The sequence below is a fragment of the Dendrobium catenatum genome, unplaced genomic scaffold (assembly GCF_001605985.2).
Source record: "Dendrobium catenatum unplaced genomic scaffold, ASM160598v2 fragScaff_scaffold_54, whole genome shotgun sequence".
Classification (NCBI taxonomy): domain Eukaryota; kingdom Viridiplantae; phylum Streptophyta; class Magnoliopsida; order Asparagales; family Orchidaceae; genus Dendrobium; species Dendrobium catenatum.
This window is the reverse complement of record NW_021318516.1, coordinates 405,005-419,720: the sequence shown is the minus strand read 5'-3', so window position 1 is coordinate 419,720 and position 14,716 is coordinate 405,005. Positions and strand designations below refer to the sequence as shown.

The 14,716-nt window shown below is 38.0% G+C and overlaps 2 protein-coding genes across 2 annotated transcripts; both read right to left on the bottom strand.

Moving 5' to 3' along the window:
* Positions 1-2,022: 2,022 nt before the first annotated feature.
* On the bottom strand, positions 2,023-3,612 carry LOC110103873. Its single transcript, XM_020832736.2, has one exon. It carries the CDS (start codon positions 3,474-3,476, stop codon positions 2,331-2,333), a length of 1,146 nt encoding a protein of 381 aa, XP_020688395.1. The 5' UTR covers positions 3,477-3,612; the 3' UTR covers positions 2,023-2,330.
* A 7,696-nt stretch (positions 3,613-11,308) lies between these two features.
* Positions 11,309-13,064, bottom strand: LOC110103874 (golgin subfamily A member 6-like protein 1). The gene has a single exon (XM_020832737.2). It carries the CDS (start codon positions 12,866-12,868, stop codon positions 11,531-11,533), a length of 1,338 nt encoding a protein of 445 aa, XP_020688396.1. The 5' UTR covers positions 12,869-13,064; the 3' UTR covers positions 11,309-11,530.
* Positions 13,065-14,716: the final 1,652 nt, after the last annotated feature.

Genomic DNA, 14,716 nt, shown 5'->3' with positions numbered 1-14,716 from the left:
GAAATTATTTTGATGGGGAAATATTTTGGCCCACTTTGGAGCACATTTCTTATTTTTTATTATTCTTATTTATAATTTAAAACAAATTGAATTATATTTAATGTCTTAAGAATAAATCATTATTAATTTTACTAAACAGTGATAATGATGGTATCTACGAATAGCAATGTCTACAATGGGACACAGACATGTTGACAAAGATGACGCCCATGAAGTAACAACAACAGCGATGATGTGGTGGGGCAATTGTAGGTGGTAACAATTAGATGCTTGTTTAATATTTCGTTTGGAATCGTTCTTTTATTATTTTTTAAAGTAATTTTTTAATACAAAATTTTCTATTTTTTTTCTAATATTTACACTCTTCATGAAAGGCTTCTTACAACACACGGATTGACGCCAAAGGCCGGAAGCCAGGAAGTCGGAACGCCAAACGCCCTTCTTGCTTCTAATCTCATTCGAACACTCCCAATGCGCCCACACTTCTAATCTCGTTCGAACATGCAACGAGTCGGCAATCGGTGCTCGGCTCTGTAGGTATATGATGCTTCGATTTTGAAATACAAAATTTTTCTTATTCCCTTAATACTTGAACCCATTGAAGCTCTTATGCTCTTAGTTTGCACATTTAGTTAAAATTTATGTTCCAATAAGCATTATTGTACTAGCCACATTAGAGATCTCCTTTAGCTCTTTTGTTTCATACATGTTTTTTTGTTTTATATCTTATAATCAAATTGTTAATCTTGTTTTTATTCAATTAGTATGAAAAGATATTTCAATAAAAAAGTTGAGGGAGATGAGGGGAAAATTTTATGTGAAAAAAATAATACATAAATAAAACAAAGTTGTATAGAAGCAAATTTTGAGGATATTCCTGTCGATCTCGAATTGAGAAAAAAAAATTGGATTATCATTCTAACAAGATAGATAATGTTTGAGACATTACTTGTTGAAAGGACTGTATCAATCATGTGATCATGAATTCCCACACATACAGCTTAGATATAAGTTTTATAAATATACATGATTTGATAGTCCTAAAGTTTAGTTAAAATATAATATAACTATGAATGCAAGTTATTATTTATTTTGTTATCTGTATAGAGTTTAGATTAGAGAATAGGGCAGCAATAACAATTTTGACGCAAATAATTTTAAAAATGAGGAAAAAATTTTCATATTTAGAATTCCCACTATAATTCACATTTAAGAAGACATAAATTTAATTCTTACTACATACAAATAGGCCCTAAATATTGATAACTTTAAAAGTTTCTCTTATTATGTGCGATATTCAAACATAATTTTTCATATAGATTCTAATCGTGTGAATGCACATGAAATTTTTTTCTCTTATACATAACCTGTGATTGGAGTCCGGACGACGTCCGAACTCCGCACAATAATTATTTCCCTTACTTAACCTACTCTGGTCATTTTGATATCCCCTTGCTCTCCAATTAAATTGCTCTCCTAAACTCCTATCCATTACTCGCTCTCTTTGATCAGTCCTTAGCCTTCAAAATTTAGTAGTATTGCACGGCCGAGATGCAGAACTTTTATTACGTCCGGTGTAAGGACGTAGAGGAACGTCCGGTTGGAGGCAAAATCCTGCCAAAAAATTCGGTATTTACTTGGTACAACTAGGTATTATTTGACATTAATGAGAAATACCGCTCTTTGAAGTCCAATACCGAGTTATACCGAGTTGTACCGAGTTTTTCTAGGAACAACTTTTGTTTAACTCGGTATTTCTCGATTTAGCTCGGTATAACTCGGTATTGGGTCTTCAAATGATGATATTCATCGTTATTATTTGGTATTGCTCAGTATTTGCTCGGTACAACTCGTTTTTTGACGGGAATTGGCCTCCGACCGGACGTTCCTCTGCGTCCGGTCGGAGGACGTAATAATTGTTCCGAGATGCAATAGCATATTAGATCATATTAGGCTTATTGGTAGGACCGACTCAATACAGTATTGTTGAAAATACACGTTATTATAAAAAGAGATCAAAATTGCACTGTATTTCTAAGAAGAGCATCATGAATCCTTTATACCCATCAAGCTTACAATTATCTGAAGACGGCAATGTCCATAGATGTCATAATGAAGCCGATTGTACCATGTTCTTGTTCAGCAGAATTCAAAAAAGAAGAAAAAAAAAAAAAAAAACAATGAATTCTAGCAAAAACAAAGCCATATTGCAGAAATTGTTGCAAAAATACACTTCCTGCGGCACATTTCTTCTTCTCGTGGGCTTTGCCACTTTAACGTTCAATGATTTACATACCACAAGAGATTGTTCCTTTTGCGTATTTTAGCATCTACTTGGCGGAGGAAACAGGTCCACGCTTCTTCCTCCGGCGATCCATGCGATTGACGACGAAGCGTTCAAGGCGCTCGATTCGGCCAGCGAGACCCTCCATAAGGGTGCACTGCTCCGCGCTCGTCGCGCATAGCTGCTCCACCATCTGCTTTAGTCTCTCGTTCTCAGCAGCCATATTCTGCATTATCTCCCTCATCTCAATCCCTTCATGACCTTTCTCCTCCGTCGGCGAATCTACCATCAAAGAAGAGCACTGCGACGATACTAGGTCATCACCCTTCGGAATCTCTTCTGTATCGAGTGAATCGACTCCACTTCCGATCCCTAAACCGATCAAATTATTTTGCGTATTCGCCGATTCGTCTAGTTCTTGGATCTTCATCTCCATTTCTGCGGCGGCCTCGTTTGTCTCCTCAGCGGCTTCGAACATCAAATCCTTCCGATTATCTGCTATGGCGCTCATGGAGATTGTGCCATCATCGCCTGCTGCGATGAGATCACTTTTTCCATTCGGTGATTCAACGGACGGGGGTATTTCCATCGTCTCCTCGTCCTGATCAAGGGTTTGATCTGCTTCCTTTTCATTATCAATTAATGATTCATCAGCTGCTTCGCTGCTCGAATACTCCCTGTCCTCTGCTACGCCGATCGCGGGTGTAGTGCCATCGGCGGCCGCGGAGATGGAATCGATCGTCTCCTGGAGAGTTATGACCCGTCGGATGACCTTCTTCCGAAATTCCCTCACCCCACGAACAGTGTCGAGGCGGAGGAGCAACGCCATAAGTGCCTCGTTCACCCTAAGCCGCTCCCTTGCATCCATGCGAATCTTGGCTTCCTCCTCTTTCAACATTCGCTCCATCTCATCCACCTCCGCTGCGATCTGGCGGACAACTCGAGCATTCTTCCTCACCACGAACCCTCGCACGGCTCTTTGGATAGTGACAGCTGCAGATATCCTAGCCTCCTCAGACGGCACCAATGCTGGCGTCGCCGGTGACATCTTGGTTGTTCTTTCGTCAGTGCCGATGAACTGGACGGGTATATTGATGACCTTTGGTTTGATTGATTGGGGTTGGACCTGGGGTTGATGATAGTAGCCGTGGCGGATTGGATTCCAATTGTAACGGTTAAACGAGTTCGCCATCTGGGGGTATTTTTCTTCCTCTTCGGAACAAAATTAAACTTACTGGAATTTTGTAAGATTGCTGTGATCGTCGTTATGTCGATTGCAGAGATTAGCTATGGAATTTATAAGATGAGGAGAAAGAAGAGATCGTTCAAGATGTATATATGAGTCATACATTATGAAGAGTTCCATGTGTATTTTATTTTTGTTCCTCTTTATGCATTATAATGTAGTTTTTATTTTTGATATATCATAAAAAATTCTTGATCGGGCAGGAATCTTAAGGCAAAACTAAGTTGGAAACTTTTAAAATTAAATCTGATATCACATGAAATCTGATTTCAACAAACTTATAGTCGAACTGAATGTCTTTAAAATATGAACCAAACGACACTAAATTCGACTCAATCCGAGCCCAAATGGGTCCAAATCGAAAACCCAGATGGTATTTAGAAAGTTCAAATCATAAATTGGATGACCAAACATATTCAAAAAGTAACATGCTTATAATCTAATCGGGCGGCTTGACGAGACGAATCCAACGAGTCCAAGATCGCCGAATTATGATATCATTAAGACATTCAAATGCTTATTAAACGGTCCATGATCAAGGGGATCAACAACAGCCTTCCATTCAAACAATTCTTAACTTACTCTTATCTCCCTCCTATTTATTGGTCACGTCACTCTCACAATACTACAAATAAACCCTCATTACTCATAAAAGATGAACTCAAGCAAGGAAGAGAGAGAAACTAGAGTTTTTTTGCCATTAGACTCCTCATCGACCATCATCGGACTTCCGCTCGGCCATCGATTGTCGTCAGACTTATGCCCGATCACCGACTGACACTGGACTTATGCCCGGTCGCCAACTAAAGCTGAGCTTCCCCCCTGTGCACCAACTAATACCAAACCTCTACCCTGTCACGACCCAACCCGATCGGGACGGATCCCGCTCGCAACGGGCCGCGACGGAACTTAAACTTGAAATCCAGGATCTAGTTTTGGAATTTGCTTCAGAACTTTCTTTCAAATATCGTATGGACAGAAAAACACAGAGCTACTATAAACATCCAAATATAGAAAAGTTCATCTATCTTTTCTTTCATCAAAACAATCATATACAGATACAGTACATGGCTTACGGACAGAAAGAACAGAATAGACAGAAAAGTCATGACTGTACAAAAATCAAAAGTACAAAATACCTAATCTCAGATCAGACTCAGAACGTCTAGTCCAAGACCTCCTTCCCTTTCCCAGAACCTGAAAACCACGCAGAAAATAAGGATGAGCTAACAGCTCAGCAAGTCATCAATCACCAATCAGAATAATTAGAAACTCACATCAGAAAACATATCAGAAAAGTATCCGTACAGAATTCGAACAATCGCACAGAAATCATATAACAGATAGAATAGATAACAGCTCAATCAGAAATCAAACATCGGATACGGAAAACTGAAGTCATATCAAAATCTAAGTTTAAATCAGAGATCATCAAGCTTCAAACCACAGATCAGATATGATCGTACAGAATAACCAACAACGTACAGAAGTCATAGCAGAAATAATCACATTACAGCTTTATAGAACAGATAATTTCAGAATATAACTTCCTTCCAGATGTCAGAACTTCTCCTTATGGCTCCCTTTTGTGCTTATAACACAAGAACAGAACAGATATACATAATTTCAGATTTCAGAACTTCCCCTTATGTCTCCCTTCCCGGACCCAGACAACGGAATCACATAGGATTCCGACCCCTTATAACTCCCTTCTGATAGCATAAAATTAATCAATTCATTCAATGTACAATTCATGACAAAAGCATAATTCGTACGAAAAATCAGCGGCATAACGGCAGTATACGGAATTTACACAAAATTCACAGATTTAGAAATTTACCAAATTATCACAGAATATTCACAACAACATTGTAAGACTTTCATTGTACTGACAAAACATTTTTCAACATTCTGATAATTTGCAGTTCAATTAAAACACCGTAGAATCCAAAATATCCGGTAAAAATCTTCCATAAATTACTCAAAACGTGCAGGATTATCAGCTCAGAAACATACCAAAAGTTACGCAGTAAAACCTTTGTCAGAAGAAAATAATACCAGAAATTCACTAACGGAAACAAAATTCGGAATAGAAAACGCGTCAAAAATCTCATTTCTGAAAATTGAGAAAGGCGGAATGTGCCTTACCTCGAGTTGGTCAACTTTCCCAATTACGACGACGGACAAAAACGAGTCGAAGTCGCCCAAAAATCCACTTTTCCTCTTTTCCCTTCGTTTTTCTCTCTCTTGGGCTTTATCTCTCTTCAAAAAACGACATTATCTGGATATTTATTAAGCAGGTTCGTCCCGGACGATGTCCCAATCGTCCCGGGACAATCTTCTCTGTATTAAATCGTCAAGACGAAAATTAAATTCAAAATTTTCATCCCTGGACGAAACTCTCTGTCTCGGTTCGTACCGACGGTTCGTACCGACCCATCCAGGTTCGTACAGACGAAAATGACAGATTTCTTCACAATTTTCTTCAGTTCGTACTGACGGTTCGTCCCGTACTAACCAGACTCGTATAGACAAAAAACAGCACAACTTTTTTTTTCTTCAAGGGTTTCACATACCCAACCACCAATTGACGCTGGACTTTCGTCTGGTCACCGACTAACGTTGGGCTTCAGCCTGGCCACCGATTTACATCGAACTTCCGCCTGGCCACCGACTGACTTCAGACTTCTGCTCGGATGCTAACTGAACGTCACCGAATTTCTTCCTGCTCTCCGCTGGTCTCCATATTTCAACCAAACTATTGATTGTTGTAATCTATTCATCCTTAATAGAACGGATAAATCATTTGTAATTTATTCAAATATTAGTGAATTAATTTCAACTGGACGCGACCATGTGGTTTTTCCTTTTTCCTTTTTTCCGTGGTTTTCCATGCAAAAAATCTTGTGTTTAAGAAGTTCATATTTGTGTGCTGGATATCTGTGCAACACTGAGATGAAAATTTTTAACTTTATCGCCGCTTAGGGGCGGAGGCAGGATTTTGTTCATGTGGGGGCACAAAATATTAAAGTCAAAAAAAAAAAACCCTCAACCTTTTTCTTCCGGGCTTGGGACCGGCATTGGCGGTTTTAAATTTTTTTTAAATCATTAAAATCATAATTAAAATAGAAAATATATAATAAAGGAAAAAACTTACAATTGAGAACACTAATCTTGATATTCTTGTTATATGTCTTCTATAATTTCCCCCGTCGTGCCTTCATTTTTTGAAATCGTTATACAATTAAGTCATTGTCAATACTATTGAAAATATCCTTTTCAATATAAGTAAGTAAACAGTCATTCATCCAAGAGTCTCCCATACGATTACGTAAACGATTATTTATAATCTTCATTGCAGAAAATGGTCGTTCAACTGTTGCTGTTGCGATTGGCAATATCAAAGCAAGCTTCATAAGCAAGAACACCAAAGGAAAAATATCATTTTTTCTAGTCTCCATCATTTTTTGAGCAAGTTCTCAAAGTCCTTTTAAATTCATAAATGCATCATTTGATCTCATATCAATAATAAAATTTTCAATTTGATTGTCTAGTATGATAAGATCCATCTCTGAAAATCTGCCGGATAAAATTTTGCAAGACGTAGTAATCGTTATTTATCAAATGTTGAAAATGATTGACATGGATTCAAACATGTCACACACATAAGTAATCATGAATGGGCGGCTGGCTGTTAAAAAAAAATGGAAATCATGATCTGGTAGCAAACAACTGATTTTTTTTTAATCGGTTGAAGTAAAAAAAAAAAAGAATCAAATATAAGTTTTAAAATGATTCATCTGAACACATCATGCCCCAAAAAAATTTCAAACTCAAAGTAATATGCAAAAAAGTTACAAGATCTACGCGATCTTACAGTTACAGGGCGTCGGCCGTCGGGCACTGAAGAGGACTACCGGCGGCAGCTTTCAAGAGGACGACCGGCGGCAGCTTTCAAGAGGACGACCGGCCGCAGCTTTCAAGCGGACGAACGACGGCGTTCAGCTTTCAAGCGTTCAGCTTCCAACTCCGGCGGCAGCGTTCCGACTCCAAACAAAAGAGAATAAAAATTAACGGCTGCGGCAGAAATAACATAAAAAAGGATAAAAAAGATATAAGAAAACTTAGAGTATGTAATTAATACGTTATTAATGCTATTAATTGATTTGATTTCCCAAATCCAGTGGGGGCCGGTGCCCCCATGGCCCCCAGTGTGCCTCCGCCAGTGTCGCCGCTTATATTCTAGCCTGCAACAATTTTATTTAATAAATACTTATCTTATTAAGATTTATTTTTGTTAAAACAAATTTTAAGTAAGCCTAATTTGAAAATTTAATAAATGTAAATGTATTATTTATGATTTAAAAAATAATAAAAAATAAGAGATAATATACACAGAATTTTTTTTTAGTATTAAAAAATGAAGTTAAATTGGAGATGAATTACTATATTTTGGAGTGTTAATGTAGTTTTTAGTGGAAAATGAGTTATTGGGTTGGAGATGACCTAAGCGCATAAATATATTTTTATAATGATGCTCATCACAAATATAAATATTTCTTAAATTAATATAAGAGTTTTGTTTTTCTTTTTTTGAAGAATTAGGGACAAAAACCTATTTCATTAACATAAAAGATAATTACAACCAAATTGTAAGAAGATTACAAGCGATTGACAAAAGATAAGCAATAGAAGATAAAGAAAAGCACACAGCTCACCTTGGTTTGTTGGTTGAGGTTTATGCTTCCAATTAAGAGGTCTTGGGTTCGAGTCTTTGTGTGTATGCATTGTGTGTGTGAATTTGCCTTAAATGACCTAAATGTCCAAATAAAAAATAAAAAAATAAAGAAAAGCTATTGCTCCCAACAAAATGAGCAACAAAACTAAACTTGCTTGTACTAAAAGTGAAGAAATATAAGTAAAAAAGTGTCGTTAGGCACAAGGACACAGAATGTCATACATAACGAGATCATGAGCCAACAGACTTTTCATGTAGACAATTAACCCCTGGTTACCATAATGACCCATCTAAGGGAGAAATTATTTTGTGCGGAGGCTGGACGTAGCTCTAAATCTGGAGACAAATCAAGTGCAGCCACATCAACAATACCAAGTCGCGGTACCGAGCTGTTGTACTGAGCTAAGGAGTGACATAATGCATTATGATTGATATCTAGATAGCGTTCGACATCTGCATTGAATAATTTTTCCCATCCAAGGGGCAGAGTTGGTAGACCACCCGCATTCATCTTTATCCTTCAAAATTTTCTTCTGATAGAGAAATATCAGAGTGAAATAGCACCAATCCACAAAATAGCAGCATATAGCTGGAATTTTGCCCGACGCCCGAGTGACGTCGGAATTCTGTCTGATGCCCGAGTGACGTCGGAATTCTGCCCAGGTGACGCCGGGATTCTACCCGACGCCCAAGTGATGTCAGAATTCTGTCCAACGCCCAAGTGACGCCGGAACTCTGCCCACTGCTCGACGCCCAAGTAATGTCGGAATTCTAAGTGACTATGAATTCAGCTCGAATACACAACTTGTTTGTAATTGGACTTTAATCTAGAAGTGAAGCATTGTAATCTGATAGTCCTAAATTTTAAGGACGAGTCAGCTTCTTGTACCTCAAACAAATACTAGTGGAATTATTTCAATTAGGCGTGGCCCCATCGTTTTTTTCCCTTTCCAGGGTTTTTCACGTAAAAATCCTGGTGTTATTATTTCTCCTTTGTTTATGTGCTAGATATCCACACAACGATAAGATGGAAATTTTCTAACTCCATCGCCGCGTATATTCTAATCTGCAACAAGCTATTTGAACTAAAAAAAAAGCCCATAAGAAAATAGTTCCCAATCTTCATTTGATTAGTATAAATTTTTTATAGAGCTGCTGACTTGTGGCATCACCAAAATATAATCCAATAGTTGATGAATGTTAGGCCTAAGTAAGTAATTATCAAACCATGGCAGTAAATAAGAGATACTAATGAATGAAAAATCATTTGAAAAAAAGAGATGTGCATTAATTTCAAAAGAATTATTACAGAGAATGCAAATATTAGGGGTGATAATGTAATAGCCATATTCTAATCTAATAAAATAATTTTTTATGAGTTATTATAAGTCAAATTTATAAATTGTCTTTTTTCATAATATAGATATTAGTGTGATTTAATTAAACTTTTTTTTAAAAAAAAATGAATACGAAAAGGTTAATGATATGAATACTCAAAAAAGAAAAAAAATTGAATTTCCTCATTGGAATTGAATATACATATAATAAACTACTTAGTCTTAGAGAGACCGTATAAAATTTAAATAAAATTTCATAAACTAATAAAAGTAATTAATGAAAATATGATTATATATACAATAAAAATAATATAGATTATTGTGATATGATACAATACTCAATAAATTATTAATGAAATGATGCACCCAATAACTTAATCGTTAGAGAAAATTTTCTAATCAAGATAGATTAACTAGAGACGAAACAAACCCTCAAATTTAATTTTCTTTTTTAGAATAAATTGTGTTGCGGGCTGGATATTCACAATGATAGAGAGATAATGAGCTTAATATCTTAATTTTGGGCGAAGATCCAATACAAAGACAGATAAAAGAGAGGGGTGCAAAAGTTATAAGAGACACATAAATTTTTATAGGGAAAACTCTAAAAAGGAAAAAAAAAAAAAAACGGAGTCTAACCTAGTTAAAATAATTATATTAATATTTATTTTTTATTATAAATGAGGCCCTTTCTTTGGGGGAGTGCCTTGGCTCGATATAACACATATACATCTTATAGAGCATGTTACATGATTGGAGTTGGAAGAATATAGTAATATAAGATTTACTCCCAACAGAGTGTTAGCAAATTCATGCAATCGGAGGGATCGTAGTCGGGTGATGGTGGTCGAAGGGACCGTAATAGGCTGACGACAAAAGTCGAAGGGACCGTAGTCCGTGGGCGTTAGAAGTAAGAGGGATTCTAGTCGACATTCGACGGGTGATGGAGGTTGAAAGAATCGTAATCGGCGAGTGACGGAGGTTGAATAGACTGCAATTGGCGGACGACGATGATCGTAGGGACTGTAGTCAATAGACAATGGTGGTCAGTGGGCGATAGAGGCTGGAAGGATTGTAGTATGACGACGATGGTTGTAGTGTCGTGTCAATGGCAGCTGGGCGGCGACCTAGTGGCGATTGGGTGCTAGAAAGTGGTCTGACGATGGCCGGGCAAAACTATGACTGAGATCAATGGCAGTTGGTGGTTAGACAGGCAGTTATTATACGATGGACGAACGAAGGTCCGATCGTGATCAGCAGACTGGAGGCGATCTAATGGCAGTTGGCAAATGAGAGTTAATCCACCAGTGGTCGACGACGAGGCAGTGTTGGCCTGATGGTGATCAATAGAAATTGTGGTCCGATGATGGTCAATAGAAATTTGCCAACGATCGTGCTTGGTTATAACAATAGGATCTAAGTCTTAAATCTCTCTTCAATCTTCAAACCAAAATGCTCAATATTTATGAAAAATGCATTTGCATATATATAGATTTTTATGAGTGGTATGCTCTATAAATATGGAGATGATCAAGGCCAAATTCAAATTACTCTATCAAACATCTCATATCGAATTGAGCCTTCCAAACATACTTCAATTGTCCAATTTTGAACTCATTTATGCTCGAATCAGACTGATTTTGATATCATTTTATTATGACATTCAATTTTATTATAAATTTGCTGCTTTGAGATTCATGAATGACCAAGATGATTTTTTGAGGTGTATCAAATTGCTACCACACATAGCACGTTTAGAAAGTTGAAAGCTAGAGCTATAAAATGCAACATCTAGTAAAATGCAACATATATCAAAATAACATTGGAACAACTCCTTTCATGGCTCCAATGGGGGAAGAAAGAACCTTGTTATAAAAAATTGAAAGAAACTACAATATTTAATAGATCTCAACTGATAGCAGAAGCTAATTAGCAGAGGAAAGCGCAGAGCAGGGAGCGATGCTCCTCCTCTTCTTGCGGCGATCCATCCGATGATGGACGAGACGCTCGAGATGCTCCAGCCGGTCTGCCAAACCCTCCATTACTTGGAACTGTTTAGAGCTCGTTGAGCACAACTGCGCCACCATCTCCTTCAGTCTATCGTTCTCCAATGCCATCCTTTCCACCATCTCCCTCATCCTCATCTCATCTTCCCTCTTTGCTTCCAGTGACTCCACCACCAATGATGCTTCTTCTTCATCAGCCTTGTGGATTTCCTCCTCTAACTCCGATGACCTTGATCCATCTTGGACAAGGTCAATATCAATCAGATCACTTTTTCTCTTTGGTGATTCAAGAGTGGCGGGAATATTCACCTCCAAATCCGCATCATTCTCATTCCTCCTCAGCAGTTCCAGATCGAGGGTCTGATCTGCTATCTTTTCATGATCTATCAATGATTCCTCCGCTAATTTGACGAAACTCTTCTGATCATCCTCTAAGCTTCTTGAGGAAATCGGGCCATCAGCTGCTTCAGTTAGATCACTCTGCCTTTCCGATGACTCAGCCTCCGCCAGAATTTCCATCTCCAACACTGTATCGGCCTCGTGGGTCTCCTCTTCAGCATCGAGGTTTTGATCTGCGCAACTCCTAGAAATTGTGCCATCCACTGTCGCGATAGTATCACTGCTTATCTTAGGCGATTCAACTGTCTCGTACATTTCCATGTCAAACTCCGTCTTCTCCTCCTCCATCTCGTCCAGATGAAGGGTTTGATCTGTAGTCTTTTCCAGATCTATTGATGATTCCTCAGATAATGTGATCGGACCATCAACAGCAGCAGCAGAGAGGAAATCGATCTTCTCCTGGAGACTGATGACCCGTCGGATGACCCTCTTTCGAAAATCCCTCACCCCACGGACTGTATCAAGACGTAGGAGTAACGCCATGAGCGTCTCGCTCACCAAAATGCGCTCCCTAGCGTCCAGCCGAATTTTACGTTCTTCCTCTCTCACCTTCCGCTCGATCTCCTCCACTTCCCCGGCAATCTGGCGTACTAAACGTACATTCTTCCTCACCAGGAAACCTCGCACAGATCTCTGGATCGTTACGGCGGCCGCTACCCTCGCCTCCCCCGTCGGCGTAGCTGTGTCAGTTTTAGTCGCCGGTGCCGGCGTCTTCTTTCTAGTGGCGTTGTCAGAGCCGACGAATTGGACGGGTATGCTAATGACCTTTGGCTTGGTGGATTCCGGCTGGATTTGGGCTTGAGGGTAGTAACCATTGCGGATTGGATTCCAATGGCTGCGGTAGAAGGGGTTCGCCATCCGCCACCGACTTCTTCCTTACGAAGTAAATGGAAATTGTTTGAAGATTCAGAAAATTGATTTCGATCGTCGATTGCTGCGAGTTTGATCATAGCAATGATATTTATACCGTCAGCATAGATGGTTCGAGATGTTTCCGGTATCTTTTCCTTGGATGCTGGGAGTTTCTTCGGGAAATCTCGCGATGTTTCTCCCGCTTGCTGGAGAGTAGTTGCTGGGTCAAAATTTTAAAATAGTTATATCTACTATATTATCTGTACACATTCTTCAATCATGGCCAAGGAATTTTTATTTGGTCCCGTGAACGTATCTAGAGCTATCTTCGGCCGGCACTAAGATTGCAGGCATAAAATGAGAAATACCGAGCAATATCAATAATAACGAGAAATATCATTATGTGAAGGCAAAATACCGAGCAATACCTAAAAAAAACTCGGTATTTTTTAGGTAATATTAAGCAATACCTAGAAAAAACTCGGTATTTTTTTGGGATTACTCAGTATTGCTCGATATTACTCGATATTGATCTTCACAGAGCAGTATTCCTCGTTATTATCAAACAATACATAGCAATACCGAGTAACAATCCTCTGACCGAACGTAGAGCTACGTCCGGTCAGAGGACGTAATAAAAAACCAAGGCAGCATTTGCAACGGTGAAAAATGCTAATAAATTTATTTCAATTGTATTAGAATTTTTTTTCTTTTTATTTTAATTTTTCATTTGTATCTCTTACAACTTTTTTTTATGTTTGCGCTGAAACCTTTTATAAAACTAAGGGCATCTCCAACCAAACGGCAAACACTTGTTTGTCGTTCTTGCTTTGCTCCAACCGATCGCCATTTTTGACGCCATTTGATCGCGGATGAACAGTGTGACGCCAATATTGGCGTCGCACTGTTCATGTGCGCCATTTTTTTCCTCTCTACCGAATAGGTTGGGAAGAAAGGCGCGAAAGAAAACGAACGGTTTTAGCGGCAAAATGAAGTTGGATTGGAGATGAAACACGGCATTTCTTGATTTCCCTGCATTTTGGAGTGAAAAATGAGATTTTAGGTTGGAGATGCCCTAAGACATTAATATCTCTCTCATGTCACAAATATTTTATCATGCCTGTAATTAATGCTGTATGAATTTTAATTAATTATTTATGTGCTATATTAATCTTAATAATTTAATAGTTTTATCACAATGAATTTTAGTGAAAATAATCTCATCGATTTTTTTTAATTTTTTTATTCATTCAAAGGATGGAGAGACCGAGCTTCATAAAAAACCTCAGAGCCGATTCAAGACTCAAAAATAGAATTAAATTTTTTTTTTTGAAACAGTTCGCTGTGACCAATAGTGCGAGCCAAGAATTTAACATCATATAATATCGGAGAGAATTAAAAAAAAAAAAATTACACAAAATTTAGGGATTAAGAATTTTTTTAATATGGGGACTTTAAAATTTCATCTAATCAAACAGTAAATTAGCTCAAATCACGAAACTCAATGGTGCCTAATTGATTGCTCTAAATAACCTAAATTTATAAAATGAAGGGTCACCTGTTCACTTTAATCTATTGGTTGAGAGCTTTGATTATCAATTAAGAGGTGTTGAGTTCGAGCTTTGATTCCATAGTTGAGTGCGAAGAGGGAGAAATTATTTGGCGCTAGTCCAGCATAGCTCTACGTCCGGACTCTAATTAAATTTGAACACGTGGATATTCACCGTTCTCTTTTGTAAGGAAAAATTCTAGAAATTTACAATGTGTAATTCACTGCATTTTAATTGTTCTTTTGTTGCGCTTCTGCTGTCCTTTTGCTTTGTGAGTAGTGAAATGCATCATTGAAAAATAAAA